This window comes from Centropristis striata, chromosome 9 (genome assembly GCF_030273125.1).
Source record: "Centropristis striata isolate RG_2023a ecotype Rhode Island chromosome 9, C.striata_1.0, whole genome shotgun sequence".
Taxonomy (NCBI): Eukaryota; Metazoa; Chordata; class Actinopteri; order Perciformes; family Serranidae; genus Centropristis; species Centropristis striata.
This window is the reverse complement of record NC_081525.1, coordinates 9,659,701-9,684,848: the sequence shown is the minus strand read 5'-3', so window position 1 is coordinate 9,684,848 and position 25,148 is coordinate 9,659,701. Positions and strand designations below refer to the sequence as shown.

The window sequence follows — 25,148 nt, the reverse complement described above, 5'->3', positions numbered from 1 at the left end:
ATTAACCATTAACCATAAGTGTAGTTCACTTCTCTTAAAATGGTGGCATTGCACATTGCAATCTGGTGCCATTAACTTTACACTGTTTCTGGCACTAATCTGTAGTAGTTTGATTGGATGTGGGTGTATATGTAACTTGCTCAATAACAGTCATGCATAAGCAATTTTAAACTGCTCTTCCAAACTTTAAACTACTGTTCGGGTGGTTGTGAGTGGTATCATGTCCAACCTGTTCCAAAAATAGAGCATGTGGTGAAAAGCTGTCACTGAGTGATTGCTGGCTCATGAATATATTTATCATGGCATCCTACAATAGACTGTTGACAGAGATGTAAACAAGCTGTGCTAAAACAGGGACTCCAGGGCTACTGTAGCATTTACAATCAGCATAGCTTGGCATGTGTTGGTGTGCCTGTATGTGTGTGTGTGTGTGTGTGTGTGTGTGTGTGTGTGTGTGCGTGTGCGAGAGAGAGAGAGAGAGAGAGAGAGAGAGAGAGAGAGAGAGAGAGACAGAGAGAGAGAGAGAGACTGACTACAGTTGCTTTTGTTACAAGTTTTTTGAGCTGCCCTGGAAGGAAAGGTAGAGTTGGTAGAGTTGTATCACATAGTGAAAGCAAATGTTGGTCTTATGAAGACCATTGACTATAGAAATCAAAACAGATATACTTCTGTAAACTTCTAAAATCATAATAGCATGTCTTCACATCATTGTATTTGGACTTTAAACTAGTTAAACTGGGTTTATGGTTGACTTGTTTATGCGTTGTTGTCTTAACTTCACATTTGGCTCCATCATGGAGGTGCACTGGATAACTGGCTTTTGGCAAATATGGATAAGAATTAGAGGCTATAAGACAGTCATGTAAGAAAAAGAGATTTTTTTTAAACAAAGATGTGATGAGGATGTGTAAGGGTGAGTAAGTCGGTAATGTTCAAACTAAAAAGTAACTGTCGAATAAAGTAGACTTGTTATTTACATACAGTGAATACTGTACAAACAGACCTGAACAAACTTTTGTTTCGTTTTTGGCTTCGTTAACTAGCTAAGTAGTTGGCCAGTTCCAGTATTAAAATGTCTTATTATGCTTAGATGCAAACTTTTTAAGATGATAATGGAAACCTTTTCAAATTGCCATTATATTTGAGGTCAGGCTGTCATTGGTTTGTTGCATTGTAACACACACACACACACACACACACACACACACACACACACACGCCTCTGATTTTGCCAGTTCTATGTTTGGTTTTGCTGTGTGTAGTAAATGTGTATTGCCTTTGGGTTTGGGATTTTATGCTTCAGGATGTATTATCCTTGACATCCTTTAAAGTTTGCAAGGTAATGAATGATAATGTTTCCAATCTGTGAACACAAATAAAAATTGTTACCCTTCATACCTGATGGAGTATGTGTCAGACACAATAGTTTGTATACAGTAAGCCTGTTCTAATGCTAGCTTCTACATTTTAGTTAGATAGCTGATAAGGTTCTATGACTATCTGCTGATAAAACTGATTACTGATGAAATCATCAGCTCCCAGTCAAAAAGAAGACAAAAGCTACGAATGAACCTTACTGAATTCTGGTGAGAGTTCCTTTTACCAAAGAACTGAAGACAGCCGTAACCTTTCAATAGGACAGGTTGCTTGAAGGACACAAAATATAGTCCATTATGGACTGGAACAGTACTGATAGTCTCCTCCAACATGCTTACTGCTGGTGGCATTTAAATAACCTTCCATTGCCCAGGGCTGGTGGCAAACATCTAAATAGCCTGCTGGGGCTATACATTGTACCTAACGGTATCTAAACCTCCATTTACAACAGCCAAGCTTTTAGCGGAGGGACGGCCACGACTACTGCACTGTCGGCCCTATCACAGGCTTCAGACCATGTGAACCAGGGTTTAGTCATCACCACAGAGACCAGGCCTGGTGGCATTCTGCCCTTTCACACAAGAGCTTTTCTCTGTTTCTGTAATGCAGATAGACACTCTCTGGTGCAATCAACCCACACAGCTGCAGTTGGCCGCAGAGAGCCACCTAATTGTCTGCCAGGTAGTCTGTGTGTCCATGAAGGACACAGTCTCATAACGGGTAGGCCGACAACATGGGTGACTGCTGATCTTATTGCCGGATATGCTCCTGTTCTCCATTAGAGCCTTTAGGGCCAGGTCATAGTTCTTGCGGGAGCTGTGGCATGATCCAACACAGTACTTAAAGAGGATTATTTCATCTGAGTCATAGCCGAGACCAAGATCCCGCACCCGCATCTCCTTCCTCTCCAAGTGGCAGTCGCGACTGCTCTTGGTCTTCTTGCCATTCCTCCTTGATGTTCTGTGCGAGTTTTGGTCACGAGGGGAGCGCCGCCATCTGCTCTGCTGCATCTCCTCTCCCTGCATCAGGGACCACTCTTCTACATGAAAGAATCAAACACAGAGAGGTACCTTGGTCGTCAATTATTTGGTTCCCAACATGCAATTGTGGCAAGAATTCTGTGGTAATTGTTATGGCAGACAGTGACCAGGCACGTAAAATTAAATTTTTTATGTGAATTTAAGAGCAATGGTATCACTTTAAGAATGTGATGCAATTCCTGTTAAAACAGGTTGTTAAACAGGAAGGGATCAGTCCTAAGTGTACACCAATGGGTTATAAGTTATTGAGTGCAGGCAGAAAAAAATCCAAAAAAATGTGTCATAATTTTAATTGTTGACTTTTTGGTAACACTTCCTAGTGCTTCATGAGATCAGTGCTGAAGACATTGTCATTGGGTCACATGGCATCATAAAGTTTGGTTCTAGTATATGCGCAGTGTAACTGGAGCTGTGATGTTGTGGGGTTACAGAAGATGGCGCTAGACATAAATGAATTGTTCCTGTTCAGGTGCTTTTTGGATGCACTCTGCTTGATCAAGCAACCCCCAGGGCTGAAACCTGCAGCGGCCAACAGTTGGTGACACCACTGGATGCAGACGGATCAGGTGACAACCTCCGGGTCTGAGTAGTGAGGCAAACCAGGAAGTGCCTTAAGCTGCATTCTACCAAAAATTCCAACAGGGGGTGCTGATGAAGGTTGCAGAAGCATTTGGATCGATTCATTTCAATACAAAATGAGAAAACTTCTCACTTGATTTATTACCTCAGAATTTTTTTAGGGCAATACTATGGTCTCAATCGCTACTAAACATATTCTTCAAGACAATATGATGTTAAAAGTGCAAATAATGGCCCAATTTAGAAGAAAATCGAAGATAAAGAATCATAGGATTTGGGGCGTGGCTACCTTTGATTGACAGGTCACTGACAAGGCGAGCCGTCATCAGGAGAGAAGAAAAGCAACGCGCATCCACGGCAACGTGTCAATAAAGTAATTTCTTTTAATAGACTTTTTTAGAGGTTTCTTCTCAACTTTGACCCTTTCACACTGTATTTTCACTTAATGACGGTTTATTGAACATTTTGTTCTGTACAAATGTCTTGTTCAGCGTTTTGTTGGACAAAACAGACATTCCAAGGAGTCGCTGTTCATTTTTTCAGGTAAGTAACATACATTTTGTTTTTGTATTTTGCTAGCCATCTCAGTTAATGCTACAGTTATTGCTAACATGAATTAGCAGCGACTTCTCTCAGTCAGGTTTAGGTGTAGAGAGGCGTGTAGTCAGTGATCAGATCCCTCTCGCTCCTCCACAGTCCAAATATGGTCTGTTCCCTGTTTCCAAAAACAAGATGGCGACATACGAAAACAATGATGGCGAACTTGATGCATCAAACGGGCAGTCCGCAAACAACGGGTGACATCACGGTCACTACGTCCATTATTTACACAGTCTATGAGACAGATGGAAGTCCAGAGAAATCTGAGCCTACTTCTCACTAGATTTATTATCTCAGTAAACATTCTCATTATGAGTCTATGGTCTCAGTCATTACTTCTTCAATAAAGCATGCTGTTTATTTTGTAAACTATGGTCCTATTTATAGTAAAATAGATGATAAAGCAGGATAGCTTTAGTCGCTACCAAAGTGCACTGCATATTTTCGTCTTAAAACTTTGACCTTTTCACAGAGTTTTTTCACTTCATTGAAGTTTACTGTAACATTAAAGTTGATTGTTCGGTTTGATTAAAACACACTCTAAGGAGTTAGCCCTTCATTTTGATGGTTTATAACAACTTTCCCTTGCTAATCAAGCGAGCCAGTGCTAGCATTAGCTGTGACGTAGTATCTTTCCTGTACCGGTTGCAAAACAAGACAATCAATTTTATTTCAAGTAGCTACAGCTACAAACACTTTCATCCAACTGTACTATAGCCTCAACAACCAGGAAAGGGCACTTCAGCTCTATCACAATATTATGATAATCATATACAGTACCTCCTTGATAACTTTGTTATCTCAGTTACCAGAAACATTTCAAACACACTTGTCAAATGTACCCACTCTGTTTGGCAGACCTGGCTTCAGGGTTTGACTGATTTCTACTTCCTGAACTTGCATTTTCCCTTAATGCCTCCATGCAGTATTATCCTCAGGGAACACTTATCACTGTGAAATGCTCATTTTCAGAACCACAAGTGCTTATGAGTTCATGCCTTGATGTTTACAAAAAGAAATCTTGAAATTATGTAGAAAAAAAGGAACAGAAAAATGCAAAGAAATATTCCCCAGGCAAAGAGTACAGGACTTCTCCATCAAAGCCTGCTCAGGTACATATTCAGCCATGTTTAAACATGCCACATGGGTTATTTTATGTAATTACACAACTATTCCATCTAATTGAATAGGGCAACGTGCAGGCATTCATGTCTAACTGTACTTAACATTATTATTGTTTTGGTGAGAGCACAGTCACAAGAAAATCTTCGGGGATACTTGATGTCAGTGTAATATTTTCCATGTCTCTCATAAATATAGTTTAAGAAGAATAAACACTTAAAATACAACCATTGATTGGCATTCAGTAACAGCTGATATAGGCTTGGGGGAGAAGGCCTGTTGAATCAGATACTGGAGTAAAAAAAAAAAACTACCCTCTTCAGTAATGGTGAACATGGTAAAAAAAAAAAAAAAAAAAATCATATATATAGTGCACAACTTTAAAGCACTTTTGTAAAGTACTTATTAAGTTGCTCTGCTGCCAACTTAATGGCTTTTGATATGTTTTAAATATGCTAATTTATGTGTGTCAATTTTGTAAAGCACTTGATGCCTTTAATTTCTTTGTTGAAAATAAATTTGTGCTACATTTCTTTACAAATAAAGTTGATAATTATTATTATTATTCATTACATAGGTAATATTCATTATGAAACAGACTTGTAAAATAGAAAGACATACGACCCACAGTCATTCATCTTATTTCTCTGCTAGCTGTGAAGATCAGGACTATGATGCATGATGCAGAAAGCCGCACATTGGATTGATTATTTTCACCCTGTTGACACAGGGGCCCTTGCTCAAGTTGACCAAGGCCATACTGAGTTTTGAAAACTACCAGGCAAATTTCCAGAGGCATTAGTCATCCAGGAGAGACACGCTGCTATTTTATGGCCTCCATCTCATATTTATGAACCTTTGTTTTCAGCATCTTAGCTGCAAAAAAAAGAGAAACGTTCCAATAAAAGATGGACATGAAGAGTGATAGTGAAGTTTTCTGTGAGGCTTCTCTGCCAATAAACATGACACTCAGCAATTTGAGGATCACAGACCATGCCAACTGTCCCCGTCTAACTGTATGTATGTTTCATCTGTAATTTTTCTTAATTTCTTCCAGGCACCTCAAGATTTGGTTACATAATGAACATTTATTAGGCAGACACGTTTTGTCTGCTCAAATGTCTAAAAACAACATATGTTTAGTCTAGCTGCTGTAGCACTAATGATTCTTCTGTCAGGAGTTAAACAGAACTAATGTGACACTGTTATAAAGCCGCAAAACTTCTCCAGTGGAGTTTGAGGCGGTTACTTTGACCACCTCTAGATTCCTGTGCCCACAGCTAGCTAAGCTTCATAACCTTGACAGGGTACATTACTGTAGTTTAACCTCAACTATGACATTTCCCAAAACATTTCCAAACAAAATTGTACCTAAACCCAACCAAGCCCAAGCTATGGAGGCAACAATGTAAAAAGCACTAATATAAACTGATATCTGGAACCGGCACTGATTAAACTATGTTGTCATTTAGTATTAATAGGAGTTGTTGCAACAAGATGACAGTAAAAGCTGAAGTAGGCTGAAAAGAATTGTCCCTCCTCCTGCAGCTCTCCCTGTCCCCTCTCTGTCTGCATGGAAGCCACTCAGGAGCTGATAAACAAGGTGCTGAATGTTCTTACTGATAAATATAATGTTGATATGTCTATGACCGTTGCACATTGCTGGAATTCAGGAACTGGCTTTCACACAATCTTTAAACCATGGGGGTACTGGTGACCCTGAGGAGAGACTGACTGAGCAAGACGCTAAAAGCTTCAGTACAAACAACAAGCTAGACTTTTTGCTGTTGGACGAGCAAGCTGCTTCCCCTTTATTTACTCTGCTAGGCATCCTACTAGCCAGCGTACATATCAATACCCACATCCCTTTCCAGCAGCATGTTGGAAGTGGGGATTTCTTTGTTTTTCCGCGACTCGGCTGGATGCTGGAGTGCTGTACATTGCTATTCAAGTGGGTGACACTTTTTCTGTGTGTCGATCTGGTGGCAACATTCTGATGGGTCATTTACAACCTTGACTTGTCATTGCAGTACATATGCAGAACTCACCTGTTCGGACTGAATTATCAGAATTTGTTTTAAAAACAGTAGGCACAGTTTAACCCATAAGAACCCACGGTGACACGGGTGTAACAAACACTTTAAATCTTCTAGAATCTCCCATATTCAGCTTTATGCTTGACCTAAACTCATTAAATCCCTAAGCGACACATACTCAACACCCTTACCTTTTGGCCTAGGTTAAACTGCCGAAGATGCTTAATAGAGAACTGAGACAAATTGTTCAAACATGGTGCTGATTATACAAAAGTTTTGTTTCCCTTCAGCATGTTTTGTTTTTTAGCACCATGTATGTTTTCTCAAGTACATAAGTTTGTTTTTCAGTGTTCTACAGCTACAGTAGCTTGTTGAGAAGCCGTCAAATGAGGCAGTGTTATTTATTTACACTTATTTATTTATTACTGATTTATTATTATTTTGTTACTTAAAAACAAATCTGAAATGGAATTTGTTGTCTAACAGAACTACTAAAGTCACAATTTTTTTATATGTTGTGGAGATGCAAAGAAAAAGGAATGTGTCTACTTTATTCATTTTAAAATAAAAAATATCATAAAAATAATTACCATAAACGCCCATTGTGACATATATGTCACATCACAGATCTTTCACATTTAGGGGTAGTATTTTTTTTTAAAAAAACATCATAAATGTATTCTATGTGGTCCACTTGGTCTGTGGTATATCCCCCATAATTTTCCTTTAAGGATTACTGGGTCTGGGTTCTTATGGGCTAATCATAAAGTAAAACAACAACAGCAACAACAAAACATAGATTGTAAACATGCCAACACCTTGCTGATGAAAAAAAAAGAAAAAGAAATACTTGCCAAAGGCTTTGAGCCAGGATGTGTGGAGCCCGTTGTCCTGTTTCATATTCTCAGCATGATATAAGGAGGGCTGCCTGAGTATACGCTGGAGGTCTGACTGATCCTCTTTATTTTCCTCCTCAGAAAAAACTTCTTCCACTAGTGTCAGCAATGATGCCACCACCCACAGCATCACCTAATGATATCAAGGAACACATAGTTATTTTTGATCAGCAAGCTCGGGGGGGGGGGCTATTTATAGAATAGGAAACAATTAGTCAACCACTTTCTTCATGAGTTGTTCCTGATTAACTGTGATCAGACTCACATTTATGAATCAAACATTCCTAATAATTAATTAAAACAGGAGTTATCAGTTTGTTCTATACTGCCCTGCAAAGCCTAACTGCAGTAACTACATTTTTGGTCGAAATTGAGTTATAACTAAAATGAACTCCTTGATGTCTGTTTCAACTTGTGGCAAAGTTTCAGATTTCAATTTTGCTTTATTTCAGACAAATAATGATTGCAGTAACTACAAAATCCAGAAAAAAGATTAAAATATAACATTACTTTATATTATTAAGTCTAAAATACACAAATATTTGAATAAAGTTGTTAAACTCTAAAAACTCTAAAAATGTTTATTTACTGATAACAGAGAATAAAAACTGAAAGAAGACAACAACACTGCAGTTACTGCACTGTTTGTGCATTATTATTAGAACACATACACATCTCATTCAAAACTATTATACAGTAACACCAGAACAATGTGGCTCATAGCTAGAGAGTGGTGACCAAGTCTCTCTGGGGGTCGCACTATGTGCATTTGCAACTATTTAGTTGTTATATAAAGTTACTTTTTACTCAATGAGCAGTGCTTTTGCTCCAAAAAAACCCACAAAAAAACAAACAAGAAAAAAACACAATATTTCTGTCAGCATGTACCAGTAGAATAATAGCTATAACTAGCTTCATTTATAATCTACACTGTAAAAAATAATCTGTTTAATCTACAGTGTAATATCAGCAGCTGTGGTTGCCAGAACTTCACCGTAAAAATACAGTGAGTGGGTTTTCTACTGTAAATTTAAATGTAAATATCAGCAAAAACTGTAATTTAGACTGAATATTCCCGTTATTTTAGGGTAATTGTGTCAGTGTGACATCATGGTACTTCTCCGTTAACTTTACATGAAAATGTTATATTTTTACAGCAGAACTGTTTGTTTCCTACAGTTTATGACAGTAAAAGTTAAAGTTATGCGCTATTCTTTGATTTACGGTAATTAAACGTGTCTACTACAGTGATACACAGTTTTTAATTTTACGCCCTATTTCTGATGTAATTTGACAGTGTTTTACTGTAATTTCTACAAACATTTTTTACAGTGTACGTATATCCTGTCCAGCAGATATTCTGTCCAATCAATAACCAACCAGAACACTCATGTTTATTTGTTGATGATGACTTGTGAGTGTGCTTCTGTGCTCCTCCTCCTCTCCCTCTGTCCCGTCCCTGTTGTCTTTTGGTTTAGCTGTTAGCAAGCGGTGTGCTCTTTCAGTGTGGACCACCACATCCTCTGGAAGTTGTACTGCTGCACGAATTAAGTCAGTCACTAATTTTACAGTGTCATTTTTCTCAGAGCCCTCCGGAGTTCCATGTATCCTTGTATGGTGTTGCATCTTGACCTCGAATTCCAAATGATCACATTTTGCAGACAACTTAGCTTGTTGAAGTACAAAGGCTGCTGTTCTTTCCAGCCGTGCTGTCTTGTCCTCCGTTTCTCCCAACCTTCCCTCCACATCAACTGTTCGCCATTCCAGAGAGGCCGTTGTTTCCACAAGTTCCACCACCTCCAGTCTGGTCAGGGCTCCTCTGTTCTCTGCAGCCGCTTCTGACTGTTCTTGTCTTAGCCTTCCTATTTTTCTCCTAATATCAGCCAGTCCTGCTTCCCATCAGCGGGGCTCCCTTCATCTTGTCGATATGTACATTAATCATTTTATTTCTTGGTAGACTTCCCTTTTCTATCCATCTTTTTTCCTTAATTGCTCAGTTGTTTATCTGTTGATTTGGATCACATTCTGCCATTCATTTTATCTTTAAGAGCTAGTTTAAATAGTTTTTTCATCGGAAGTGCCTTATCAAACGTTCTTAAACTTAAAATTTAACTTTTTTTATTACTGGCTCCTTTTGCAAATGCAGTACTATCATACATTCAGTATGATCACTCTTGGAGATACGAGATACCTTCAGCCAGTTCAGAATTCAAGCCGACTTTTGACACCGCAGACAGGGTACTTCCCTGGGTTTTCATTTACTTGCATGTCGTCTAAGGAAACAGAGAGCTCAGCCCCCTCTTGTACTCACTGCTCACTTACGACTATGCTGCAAAGCACAGCTCCAATATCATCATTAAGTTTGTTGACGACACAACCATCCCTCATAACAGACAACAACCAGGTGGCCTACATAGAGGAGATGAAGTCCCCAACCAGCTGGCGCCAACAATGTCTCTCTCAACATCAGTGAAGCTGAAGAAGTGATCGTGGACTGCAGTTGGTGGACACCTTCCCATCCACATTGGTGATTGAAAGGGTCGGCAGCTTTAAGTGCCCCGGTGTGCACATAACCAAGGACATGTCCTGGACACTACACAACATGGTCAAGAAAGCTTGTCAGTGGCTCTATTTCCCAAGGAGACTGAGGAAGTTTGGCATGAACGCTGGCATCCTCACAAACTTCTACAGGTGCAACATCAAGCGTGGTGGAGGCGGCACAGCACATTACTGGCTGCAGATTCCCGGCCATTCAGGATATCTTCTACCAGCGGTGCTTGCGGATCACGGCACTGTCGTGGCAATTTTGACAACTGCACTAAGTTAATGGGTGAGCTTGCCAAACACAAAGCACTCAATATTCTGTTCAGCAAGTTTTATTAGCACATTCATATTCCATACACCGCACAGTCCAGAATGGCTCTTTCACAGTACAACAAAGTCCCATACACCGCTCGACTTATATCTGTTGTATTTCCCAACATTGATTCTTCAGCTAGTCTCAATGTGGTCCAATCTTCCTGCCCTATACATCACATCAGGACAGAGCCCCCTGATCTACATGTTCCCCTCAATCATGGTGTTATCCGAGCTAAGTTCACAGAGTGAGTTCCCACAATGCCTTGCGTCTTAATAATAGCAGGTCGCCACCTACTTCATGTCCCACCATGCAGGAAACACCAAATTTCCTTCACAGCACACAGCGTCATCAAGCACCACAGCCATCCAGCACGCAGACTGTTCTTCTTGTTTCCATCTGGTAGACGATATAGAAGCATAGCTGCACGTACCAGCAGACTGAAGGACAGTTTTTACCACCAGGCCATCAGTCTTCTCAACTCACTTCCACTTTGCATAATTTCTTACCTGCTTGTCTGTACTGTCAACTGCTCACTGTACTGTTTACTGAACTTAATACATAAAAAATGATCATGATCATTGAAATCAACCATGACTGCTGCTATCAAACCAGGACTGCTACACAGCCAATGTCCCATACTTGTGTATACACCACATTTTCATATATGTATATAGTATAATATTAAATGTATATCTCACCCCATCTTTATTACATTTTTCTTCAACTAGAGCTCTTATTGCTGAGTTGACCAACACATTTCATTGTACCGTTGACCCTGTGTTCACCTGGTTTTTGTTTCAACTTAGCAAAAGCTCATCTGGTACAACAAAGAGAGATCCCTAGCAGCGGAGAATTATATACTGAACACTTTGCAAATTTGCGTTGTACCACCATCAATTTGCATTGTTCGACCACTGTAAAAAAAAAAAAAAATTTTTTTTAAAGCACACAGAGGATTTTGCTATTCCACCATTAACACATACAGACTGAAAAACTGGAGAAGCAAAAGTATGGCAATCATCATTAAATGACTCTCCAAAACAATATGCTGCCTCTGCCCACCTCAGAAAGTCATCCGGTAATGCATTATGGACAACCAATAGTATTCTTTGTGATCCTAGTACAATATAAACATTATTTCCAGTATACAGAGTTGGATTATCACATGCAATGGCAATATAGGAAAATAACTTCCTTATCAGAGATGTGTCTCCCACACACTAATTATTCTAATCATTTGTGATGGTCCCCTCCCCCTCTGTGTGTTGTGGCATGTTGTATTTGTCTTCCTTTGTAGGAGGAGCCACAAGTCAGGCCACTCCTCCAGTGTGAAGAGGCTGGAGGAGGCTGGAGAAGCACACCTGACTCCAGTCTCAATCACTGAGGCTATATGGAGGAGCTGGGGCTCTCTCTCCTCCACAGCCACCACCTTGGTTTGTTTTAGTTGGTCTGGTTTAGTTGGATTTGTTAGTTACTTTCAGCTGATACACCTGCATTTCACCACATTGCATGCATGCACACGCCTCACCACTGATATACTGATTCACATAATTAAGTTTCTTTGTGTTTTCAATTACTGAAATAATTTTTTTTTCCTTATAGCTTGAATACATGTGTGGACTCCCTTGTTTTGTCGTGATCTATGAGCCGGTTCATGACAGCATTCTTACAGGAAACACATCTACGTGACAGAGATCAAGTTAGACTTAGGTGTTCATGGGTAAGTGCGAATTTAAAGAAGTTTCTATCAACTTCTACCATGATGCCTTTCGTAAAGAACCACTTATTTCCCCCATTTCTTACCGATGCCACCTACAGGTTGTGGCAGAGTCGTGGCATTAAAGCTTTCAGAGATCTTTACAAAAATGGCTTTCTCCAGTTTCTCAGAATTACACTCAAACTACAACTTGTTTGCATCTTATTTGTTCTGTTATTTTCAAATTAGGCATTGTGTTTCCTCTCTCTGTCCTTGTTAACCATCCCTACTAAGCAACTATGGGATGACTTTCTGACTCTCAAACCTGCACTTCTGGGTTATATTTGGAGTCCCAGGTGAATTTCTTATGGCTAACTCTTCACAATCAGAAATATTGGCTTTCACTTCTCGTCTGGCAAGATGTCATATCATATTCTTTGGAAGTCTTCTAAGCTCCATCTATTTCTCTGGGGCTCAAAGGTGTCATGTCTTTCCTCAAGATTGAAAAGGCATTTCTGTCAAATTTGATCAGAAAAGGGCCTCTTTCATACACTATTTAAAATCCTTACCAATTTTCCCCTAAATCCCCTTTACCAACCCATCCACCCAGACACAACTTTTTTTTCTCATGCTATTTGTTTGCCTTTTATGTATAATCTACACCGTATCTATCATCCAAGCATTTTTACAGCATGTTTTGGAAAAAATAGTGAAACCTATGTTTTTTATGTACATATGAACCTGCTAGTGGTCATTGTCATCCTTGCTCTTGTTGGCTCAATGCTACATTTCTTGGTACAGTTTGTCAGCGATCTGTGAAATAGCATGAAACCACGACCAGGACTGTACTTGTGTGTGTGCACGAGATACTAAGTAAATTTAAAAGTTTACTCACTTTTAAAAACTCTGCATAGTGCTACTAGCAGTCAAACACTCCAATGGATAATGTGATCGTTTCTTTTTTTTTTTTAAAGTGTCAGTCCATCTAGTAGATCAGGACATGTTTCACTAGATAGCTGAAAGCTTTTGACTCAGAGTGGTGACTGACTGCCTACTAACTTTGCAACTCTCGAGCCATAGCGCTAGTAGTTTTTCTAAGGTATTTGCATTTAATTAATTCATATACAGCAGGGGTGGGCAACCTTTACTAACTAAAGAGCCACTGTTGGCCAAAAAAAAGAGAAAATCACGGAATGGAGCCGCAAACCTTATATTGAGCCTAAAATGAAAATTAAACAGCCTAATAAGTCTTAATTAGCCTACCAACATTATTAATAGTCATATTGAGCATTTATTAATATGATTTTGAAAACTAGTCTATCTCTGGGAACTCAAAACTAAACTCAAAGTTGGCAAAACTTAAAGGTTAAGGCGTCAGGCCGGAGACTTTCGTAAGCTATGAAGCACATTTTAGTTGACTTAAATGTCAAAACTTTTTTAATATGCTGTAAAAAGGCTATACAATTTTACAATTGAGGAATACAAATAACTTTTGGTCTACACCATTGATAAATGAACATTTTAATGTCAAAATATGTATATAATTTTTTATGGCTCAGCCACGGGGAGCCCCTGCAGCCAGCCTAAAGAGCCACATGAGGCTCTGGAGCCACATGTTTGCCACCCCTGATATACAGTGTTGCATACATTCTTGAGAATAAAAGTTGATCCATCCTGTTCAATCAGCTCTTTGACATGGAAATTGTGTCTGGGTTCTGTGTCTGGCTTTTAGCCTATGGAGCCCCTGCAGCCAACACCTGCACCTCTTTAATTACTTAATTGACACGTGACACCTTCCTATTGTGCAGGTAGGGTTAATATTTTAACATCACTTATGAAATGAGTTTCTCTGCAGTGTCTGGCAGAAACTTTAGGCCCGGATCAAATGGGCAATGCAGTGGAAACTGGCTGATGGTGAAACGTATATGCCAACAGTCTGCCAGCAAATCCTACTGGCCTACTTTTCTTTCTGTTACCTCATACCTTCTTTCGTTAAGTGTTGGGGGTGTAGCAGTGATGGGAACAACATGAGTACAAGCATAGGTAGAACATTTTTAAATGTTTGCATCATATGTAACCTGTTACTGTTGAAGCTGAAGCAATGGTTGGACAGACTATTTTTTCTATTCAAGATGAGAATATTAGTGTAAATATTGTAATAGTAATCTTGCTGATGAATGAAGCCGCACTAATTTCAGTTTAAGAAACAGTTACAGAGAGTGGCTTAAGCTACAGATCCACTGTCACCATCTTCTCATGTTACTGAAAACCTGAACCTGTGTTTTAAGAGTAATCAGTCAACTTGACATTGTTTGAGAGTGAGCTGGTTTTAATCATGTTTTCAGTTTTAAGAATGAATTTCATAATTTTGTCTGTATTTGGATGTCTGGTTTGGATGTAAGATGGCTTTCTGGCTTTTTCTTATACTTACTTATACTTTTGTACACCAAGACTTGTGGCTGCATCCTGCAATTTTTGCACAAGAGTGCTTGTTACACTTCTACACTCAGTAGAAGTGCACCCTTAGGAATTAATCCCATAATGGAAGATTCAGCACCTCACACTACATCTGCTGCCAAAGTTCAGTGCCAGTAGTTTATCTCTTCTGTAGCCTTAAGTAGTCTTTGTGTAAACACTTGTGTTATCTGGTGTTTGTTGACATTAGACCTTTTGCTGACCACTACCTCTCTACCTCTACGCCAGCTGATAACTAAACAGACTGCTGTGCTGTGAAACACCCTGAACTTATGTGAAAATGCTCACCTTCCAGTTCTTCATGTGATGCTGGGGAGTCGATGCCTCCTGTCTCCACCAGGTTTTTCCATCTGAAAAAAGAAAAGAAAGAAAGTATTAATAACCAATATAAAGAAAATAAACTCTTCATTCACTAGACTAATTAACTGTTCTTTAAATACCTGGTGAAATGTTTCTATACAAGGCTGGATGAATTAATGTACACCACTTTAAAAAACAATAGCTTGGTTTTTATGATCACCCTCTACCCAGCAAGGTATTGTACATTCCCGGTACAAAAATTGTGAGAACATTCACATTTGTGAAAAGGTTTGGTTTAGCGTTGTAACGTTCAGAATGAGTTCTTTAAAGGGTAGGGGGTGTTATTTGGCAGACTCAGAGTACATTCAGGTTGTTCTGGGTTTAGGGAAACATCGTAGCGAGAAATTGTATATTTGTGTCACACTGTAAGACTTCCAAAATGTTCCTGGATGATAATGATGTGGAGTTCTTTAAAGAGTAGCGGGGACTTCACTTGGCAAACTTTTGGGGGAACATTCAGGACCTTCTAGACCATTATTTTCCCTTGGTCTCCAGACCACAACCCCACATTTGGAACCTATAATGCTCTTTTTTGGTCCTGTTTCCATTATGTTGCCCAAAATGTTTCCAGGGTTAGGGTTATTTTTATTATCACATTTTATAACATTTTCAGAACCTTTAGGGGACATTGGTATCTGCCTAATGTCTAATGCAAGATATTCAGTATTTCAGTTAGTTTCTAGAGCATATATTGAAGTGTGGAAGAAACATGCTACCTGGCTGGATAAAATAAAAAACAAAAATAAAATGTTGCATTTTTGTTGATACTGCTGGACTTTGTTTGTGTTATGTTTTCTTCTGCCTTTATTCCCTCCTACCTTTCTGTTCTCTTCATTCTGCAGATGAGGCACACCTGCTCCTCATAAACCCTGATTTTTTTCCTCCTTGTCTCCTTTTTCCTTGTTTTTTTTTTCTTGATGTATACCAGGCGGCAACCTCCGGGTCTGAGCATGGAGGCAAACCAGGAAGTGCCTTAGGCTGCATTCTACCAAAAATTCCAGCAGGGGGTGCTAAGTTTGGCTGCAAAAACATTTCTGTCCATTAATGCAGAGCCGTCTCTTTTTCTTAAGGAAGCTCAAATCTCTAGATATCTGTAGTAAGATGATTTGATTTGATTGATTCATTTCAATGCAAAATGAGAAAACTTTTTAGAACAACACTATGGTCTCAATCGCTTGTAAAAAATCTTCAAGACAATTTGATGTTAATAGTTCAAATAATGGCCATATTTAGAAGAAAATAGAAATAAAGAATTGTATGATTTGGGGCGTGGCTATCTTTGATTGACAGGTCACTAACATGGTGAGCCGTCATCAGGAGAGAAGCAGAACAATGCGTATCCACGGCACTGTGTCAATAAAGTTATATATAATATTATATAGATATTAAAAAGGATGTTTACAGGTTTAGTCTCATAACTCTGACCCTTTCACACTATATTTTCACCTAACTACGTCCATTATTTATATACAGTCTATGCTACTACGTCAGGAAGACAGAGGCAGACGCAATGCAGCGGTCGGTAAAATACAGATACATAGCTCGTTTTCTGTTGGCTGTACACACGACCTAAACATATGTTTTTGACGAGAGAACAGGCTGACAAAATGAGATCTGGATCAGATTACACAACACTGACTGTGCACGTGTAAAGGATTGCCTGCAATGACACACTAGTGTCAAGCCTGCATGCAGCTACAACAGTTTAGAAAAGTCCAGGCCCCGTTTCAGGAAAAAGGTTCAACAAACTCTGAGTCTAACCCTGAACTCTAGTTGATTTACCCTCAAATAGGAAACTCTGAGATTCCAGTTGGGAAGACTGGAGAGAAAATCAGGCTGGCTTCAGAAATAAAGATCATGTAGTGACCAAATTGCCACCCTCGGGATCATCACAGAACAATCCACAGTACGGCATACATCTGTTTATGGCAATTTCATTGAGTTGCTATGGAAACTCATGGATCACTATGGAATCCCCAAAAATACAGAAATCATCAAGAACAAGTATCAGAGTAAGCAGTGCCAAGTGCTCCAACAGGGATGTGCACCAGAAAAGTTTGAAGGGCTCACAGGGTAAGACAGGGCTGCTTGTTTCTCATTTTCATGGATCATAAAACATACAACCAATAATGAAAAGATTGACCCCCAGTGGAGTTTGACAGAACCTCTTGAAGACCTTTGCCTTGACTAAAGGCATCTGACTACTCTCACACACACACCGGCAGATGGAAGAAAACAATGCTAGAAACAACTGCAGCTGAGCTTGGACTCAAAATAGTTGGAACAAAAACCAAAATCATGCGGCTCAACAGCAGAAGCATGAATCCTATAATAGTGGGGGACCAACCACAGGAGGAGGTATGTATAACTTTCTGAATGGCATAGCTACGTATACTTTGCACATAGCACATCATCATCTGACGCATATATATGAATTAACAATTAACAAACTTTAGCCGACAGACGGGATCAATTAACTTCACTGGCAATGTATCAAGATGATGTTTATTATCTTTTTGCTAAATATTCTGCCATTTGTGCATGCATATGTTTTGCTGGACTTTGAACACAAGTTTTGTAAGTTATGTGATAACAAATATTCAGTGTAAACTGAAAATACTTCTTCGCCGCTTTTAAATCTCCCGGTAGACCGATGTGCACAAGGCTTTATGGGTAGTCGGAGCGCACAGAGGATACACACATGCATCCTTGGAATTTGGGCAAAAGAAGGACTCTGTCCTCTGGAGGATCCTGGACTTTGGGACAGTCCTTCGACAGATGTCGATGATGTATATCCTTCAAATTCAACCGTTTGAGGATCCTTCCATGACTTTGGGATACAGCCACTGTCATGAACACAGAGACTGGCGGACACAAATGCAGGCAGGCAGACAAAAATCAGTTCAGTCCAAGGGTCAAAATCCAGAAAGGCAATCAGACAGGCAGAGGTACAAAATCAAAAGGCTAAGACTCGGAAACTAGGAACAAGAAGGTTGGACATGGGAAAAGCTGACTTCTCATGAAACGCTGGATTGCTGCTCTAGAAGACAATCTGGCAGTGACACACAGGGGAGCACTGGTTAAAAAGCGATGACGAGACACAGGTGAAACACATAAGGGCGAGGGCTTGTAATAACACAGAGAAAAGGAAGTGAACACAAAGACTATCAAAATAAAACAGGAAACTGACACATGGCAAGACTATCAAAATAAAACAGGAAACTGACACATAACAGACCCTGACACAGACATCATAAAACTTTACCAGTAGTGGCTTAAACGGGATAATTGAAATAAAAATGTCATAAATTTGGAAGCATGATGTCTGCACCATAATATGCTATAGATCCTCTGCAGAGCAAGGATTCAAATGCCAACACAGTCTGCCAATTAGATTTACATATGTCTTGTGTACAAGAGATAGGCCAGGCCATGGGACACCCAAAACCCATTTTGTCATTAAAAAAAACATCTTTATAAAAGATGTGTGGGCTGTTTGGCGCACCCAGCATTGGTGTGAGCAGCTCCCACCAGTATACATGTGGCAGGAGCTTCTTCTTTTCTTATGTGTTCACTAAAAAGTTACGAGTTATCAGTGGAGTTTTTCTGAAAAAAAGTTTTTGTCGTATAATATTTGCAGAACTGAACTAGTTTCATATTTTCAAGAATATTGTTTTCTTTCATATGAAGCCTTCCACATTATTAAGCAAAAGATTTTTTAAAAAGTACAGTTGAAATAAAACATGTCACAATGCTTAAACAGACCAATACAGAATATTAAGGTGCAGTTAAATAACAGCCCCTATTCTGGGCTAACTCTACTCAGGGTAAGCTGCTGATAAGCATCTTCATATCCAACTCAATAGGCTTCGACTTTGTTAGGTTTGAATAATCTTTACCATATTCAAAATAATTAAAAATATAATTTTACAGCCAGGGAAACAACTGTAAACAGAAGAAGTTGCATCCACTTATTTACAGCATATGAATTTATAAATATTTCTTCAAGCTGTAACTGGGTTATGAAATATTACATTTAATTACCTACATTCAATGAAACAAAAACAACTTTTTAATTGAAGTGAATGATCACAACCTTGGAGAGTACTTGAGATTTGACAAAAGTATCATCAAACCACCAAGGAGTCACAGAAACTGAAAAGTTAACTGAAAAAGAAGGCAAGGCCAGCAGAGACAGAGCTCAAAACATGAACTCATGACACGCTGTGAAAGAGAGACCCTGGCATGGTTTTAAGTCACAATGCTTTCCACAGTGAGGACATGCAGGCTTACTGGGATCAGAGACAACTTCATATTCTCACTGTCATAAATATTGTTTATCTCACAGCTTGTCTTCACAGGAAGCATTTCAGATACACATGCAGACACCCTTCTACAGGTATTTCAGTCATTACAGCTGTCCACAGAGGCCATGCAATGTCTCGTGTTTCACTGGTGCTATATGTGTGGATCCGTGACCCAGAAGCATATTTTTATGGTTCAAGTGTATTGTTCTTCTGGACTTAAGATGTGCCCAATATAATGCACTTATTAATAATGTTACTGTAATATACTGTAATAAATTATTCTGTAGTAGTTTCATTTTACTTAATAAATTTGATAAAATGTATTAAATATAAATGTGTCCTTGATTTTGAGGCAGTTGTTTAAGTAACTTTAATATAAAAATGTTTGAGATAGAATCTACTTATTTTGATCACATTAAATATCATCTTTATTTGTATGTAATTCTAAATCAAGAGAATTTTGAATGAATCTAACACAATAGAATTAGTCCGTTTTTAATTGACAGGCACTTCCTGTTAAGTTGTTATTAACTCAACTAGTAATGTAGTTAGATTTAATTAATAATATTGCGTGCAATCTGTTGCCTCAATTTTATTGAGTAGCTATTGTTTATCTTTTTTTACAGTGTAATAATAACTGGACATTTCCTATTGTGACATGTCAAAATGTTTTTGTCGTGTTTGTTTGTGTATTAAAATATGAGTAAAAAGGGTATGTAACATAAATTTAAGCTTCAACCTACACCTTTTCAGTCAATATATTTTGTTGACATTGTTATTTTAGGATGATGTTACATGATAACACAGACTAGAACAGTGAGAACGCACGTTATTATCAACCTAATTCTATCTCTGTTACATGACAGCACTACTTGCAATACTTTTTCGCTACACAGAGAGAAATAAAATTGATCTGATCCATTCTAAGGTGTTGTGGGGTAAATTCTGAAGAAACTCCATAGCAGTTATTGTTATATATTATCTATATCTATCTATCTATCTATCTATCTATCATTGTCATATACAGTACATTATTCTAGATATCATTGTGGACATCAACTACAGTAGCAGTCAATTATCCAGCTATTGATCACAATTACATTGACTATGATGGATTAATGAGACTTGTGAAAAAAAGCTAAAAAGCTGATTCTTCAGTGGTGATGGTTCATACAGTTGCACTTTACTAGTCTGGCATCGGCAGACTAATTTGCAAAATCAGTCTGGAACCCCTCACTTCAGTTTTTTGAATTCCAATGGTTGTATCAACAGGTGCAAACCAGGCGGCAACCTCCGGGTCTGAGCAGGGAGACAAACCAGGAAGTGCCTTAAGCTGCATTCTACTGAAAATTCCAGCAGGGGCGCTAAGTTTGGCTGCAGAAACATTTCTGTCCATTAATTTCAATGCAAAATGAGAAAACTTCTCACTTGATTTATTACCTCAATTTTTTTTTAGGATAACAATTTGGTCTCAATCACTAGTAAAAAATCTTCTTCAAGACAATTCGATATTAATAGTTCAAATAATGACCCCATTTAGAAGAAAATAGAAGATAAAGAATCGTATGATTAGATAGATAGATAGATAGATAGATAGATAGATAGATAGATAGATAGATAGATAGATAGATAGATAGATAGATAGATAGATAGATAGATAGATAGATAGATAGATAGATAGATAGATAGATAGATAGATAGATAGATAGACTTTATTTATCCCAAGCTGGGAAATTAAAGTGTAGCAGCAGCATTACACACACAAGCCGTCATCAGGAGAGAAGCAGAACAATGCGCATCCACGGCAACGTGTCAATAAAGTCATATAAAACGGTATTAAGATATAAAAAAGGACATTTAGCGGTTTGGTTTCATAACTTTGACTCTTTCACGCTGTATTTTCACTTACTGGCAGTTTATTTGAACACTATTTTGAGACACACCATGTGAAATAATTCTGGTAGGTAAAGGTTAGTAAATTAGACCTTAGTAGGAATTGGCTATACCTAGTAAATGTGTGTTTTCGTTTTTTATGTGAAAGTTTTGTCATTGTTTCATTTTATATTCTTCACTATTATTGTTAATCTTACCCCATGTTATTAGAAAATAGTGGTACTTGTGACTTTCTGAAGATGAAAACAGTCATTGTATGACTTGTGGTGATACTGATATTTGACTTTGTGTAAACAATTTTAGCTGATTTCTAGCTTATAGTCGCAGTCTCACATACACATACAACACATGAAATGAGTTTATAGAAAAAACCTTGAGACAGTGGGTCTAATAATAACCCCAACTGCATAATATGGCATTATACAGAATGTGGTACATATATTGAATCTGTTAATATACATTGATATTCAAACCAGATTTGTACACATTAAGGAGTTCAGTCCATGTCATGTGGATAAAAGCACTAGATAAGTGCAGTCCATTTACCATTTACAGCCTAAAGTTTAACAGATTGAAGACAACTAAGCAGGGGTGTAGCAACACATTGATCTGCATCGATATATCAATTCAGTAATCAATGATCCAATATCATCGATGCAAAGTGAAAATATCAATACATGTTCATTTTAAGACGCACCTTGATTTTGAATCCCCACTTAATATTCAATATTTATCATGGTAAAGAATTGCTTTTTGTGAGTTGATATAAATGTACACACAGTGTTCTGCTAACTGTAACTCTGCATTGAGAGCATGGATAGTGTGTCTCTGTGTGTTTTTGCAGCGAGAAAGTTAAAGTGGGATTGTTATTTGGGGTTTCATTTACTCAAGCATTAGAGACACTTTTGGTCACAAATGCAGCTGGAAAAGATTTCTTTCAAATTAGCCAACAAATCTTACTGGTATGTAATTTGAGTTCAAGCACCACACACAGTATCATGTATAAGGAGTTTTTACAGTGTACACACTGTAGGCTATATATATATTTAAATATATACACTGTATATATGTATGTATCATTGGAAAACATATTAACATGGTTCAAACCATGTTAATATGCCAGTTGCTTGGTGTTTTTTTCCAAAAAAACTTTTTTCTGACTACCACCATTATCATTTCCAAAGTGATTTCCCCATCTGCTTTTGACTCTAAACCATCTGCCACATGGTTCATTTCTTCCTGCTTTGGACAAACATCGTCATTGTTTTGTTTTAAAGCATATTAGTAGTCTTAAAGATGAATCTGCCTTTATGGTGCAATACCAGTAAAAGCTGGTTATATTCTGTGTAACTATTACATATCAGTCTGAAGGGTAACTTGACATGTTAGTTCAGTAAACCTGACCATGGTACCCAGTGGGGGAAAGTAACTAAGTACATCTACTGAAGTGCTGTACTTAGGTACATTTTTGAGGTACTTATACTTTACTCGAGTATTTCCATTTTATGTTACTTTACATGTACTTCATTACATTCAATGAAAACGTTGCTGCCACACTAGTATTACGTTATAACGCCAAACTTATCATGTTATAACATGATAAGTTTCACGTATATAATATATAATCATAGTTTCACGTTAATTCATGGTAGTTTCACGTTGATATCTTTTCACATTATAACATAATAGTTTAATGTTATTTCATGATAAAACGAAATGAAACAAGCAAGAATAGATGCATAGAGGAAAGAATAGATAGATAGAAATGTATCTATCTATCTTATCTATCTAAACTTAACGTGAAACTTATCACATATAACGTGATACTGAGCCTTTCTTTTGTGTGTTCACGTGGCAGCAATACATTTCTGTAACATTCAGAGGTAAATGTTGTACTTTTTACTCCACTACATTGAGCTGACAGCTTTAGTTACTTTTCAGGTGGAGATTTAACATAAAATACATGATCAATTTATAGTGATCAGACATTTATAACAGTATTAAGTAGTTAAAATGAGCCCTACCTTGAGAAAAGTAAATGCTGCTTACATAAATGCATTAATAATAATAATCCAATAATATATTTGGAACATACACAGTCACCCATAATGCATATTCTGCATAACGACTACTTTTACTTTTGATACTTTAAGTACATTTTGATGTTGATTCTTTTGTACTTTTACTTAAGTAAATAAGTTAGTAAGTAAGTAAGTAAGTAAGTAAGTAAGTAGAGGAGTAATTTCACAGTGTTGTACTAGTACTTTTACTTAAATAATGGATCTGAATACTTCTTTCACTGATGGTAACTCACAGCAGTTAACAGGTGGTCAATTTAGCCGAAGAGCCACAGAGTTGGGTGCTTATTCTTGACCAGCCTTCTCATATTACAGTCTTAGAATGTTAATTGCATAATTGCAATTTGTCAGGTACTGGCATTAAAGTAAATTATACAACATGAAACACTTTAAACACTGGCATACCAGTGTGCTAGTCCCTGTTGTAACATGTGTGATCCTGTCCAAAAAAAAAGCTTTTCAAGTGAAATCTGAAGTCATATTCTATAGAACTAAAACAGTGACAGTTAACTGAAGTATTGAAAAATAAAAGTTGGCATTGAAACAAAAAGTTTTGGTACTGAAAAAACGTTTAACTGAAAAAAAGCACAAACATTAAAAAAAAATACAATCTCACAATCATGTTATGTTATTTCTTCTTTTATACTTTTATGCACTAAAATTGGTTTTCAATTTCAATCTTTACATTTTTTCTTGATGTCTGTCTTTTTTTAATTACAGGATTTTTTACAATGTCAGCATTTTTACAATGTCACTGGTTTTTCACTTTCAACTTTCTGTCACTCCTTTGGTGTTGAGAGGAGGATATTATGGATATCCCCATAACATGAGACATTCATATATAGATTAGGTCTTTAAAAAGAAAAGAAAATTTAATTATTATTATTATGATAATTAACATAAATCCGGGTATGAGTAATTTATTGTTTTTTATTGTTTCACATCTATAGCGTTCACTGATATACATATACATACAGTCACATTTATGGCCTTTCTGAAATTAGAGTCATCTCAGTTAGGATTTTTGAAACTAGTTGTTGTTTTATCATAGCCTATCTTATACAAATATTTTCAATTTTCATTACATTGTTTTGTTTTCCTTGATATCAAGCTCTTTAAAAATTTCCCTATGAAAGGTATGTAAGTATTCTCTCTAAATACATGTACAGGCACGTGGAATGTAGGCTTATGCAGACTGACATTTTACCATTATGTCTATACATGGCGTATGTCATACAGGTATCTATATATTTTGATACAGTTGGAAGCTGTTATTAAGTCTTATTAAGTTTCTTAAAAATGTATGTCCCAATATCACTTCTCATAAATTTGGCTTATGTCTGACATGTGAGTCTCCAGGTTTCAGAAACTTTGTGAGTGAACTGTGTGACAGGCAGGCAGCACACTAGTCACCAAGTCTTACCTTGGCCGAGTTGTCTCGTCCTGCCGATCATGGACGTGAGAGTAAAACGCAAACTGCTGGCGTGCTGGCGCTGCAACAATCCACACACACTCGGATATTCTCTGCGGAGCCCCGTGTCGGTGTCCCGGTTATATCCCGTGGCATAGTGGCGCAGTTCTCCTCTTGGCTGGAGACATGTCACTGCCCACGGAGCCGATCCTCACACTGACTTCACTGCCGAGCCGAGCGACCACACAGGTGTGAAGCTTCACGTTTTGACGTCGATGTTTGTGTGTGTGTGTGTGTGTGTGTGTGTGTGTGTGTGTGTGTGTGTGTGTGTGTGTGTGTGTGTTGAAAGCCTTCGGAATCATATTCCCTCCATCATAGGCTACGAGATTAGCATATTCTCACAAATTGACCAAGTAAG

At 37.9% G+C, this 25,148-nt stretch overlaps 1 protein-coding gene across 1 annotated transcript in view; it reads right to left on the bottom strand.

The window, feature by feature from the left end:
• Nucleotides 1-496: 496 nt before the first annotated feature.
• The window catches only part of LOC131977813 (uncharacterized), a 34,247-nt gene continuing 9,595 nt past the window's right edge, over nt 497-25,148 (bottom strand). Inside the window, exons 4-7 of the mRNA XM_059341257.1 lie at nt 24,743-24,908; nt 14,970-15,031; nt 7,609-7,783; nt 497-2,416 (exon numbers count right to left, since the gene is read on the bottom strand). Of these exons, the coding sequence (XP_059197240.1) occupies nt 2,007-2,416; nt 7,609-7,783; nt 14,970-15,031; nt 24,743-24,908 (813 nt within the window). The 3' untranslated portion in view covers nt 497-2,006. The remainder of the gene's footprint in view (nt 2,417-7,608; nt 7,784-14,969; nt 15,032-24,742; nt 24,909-25,148) is intronic.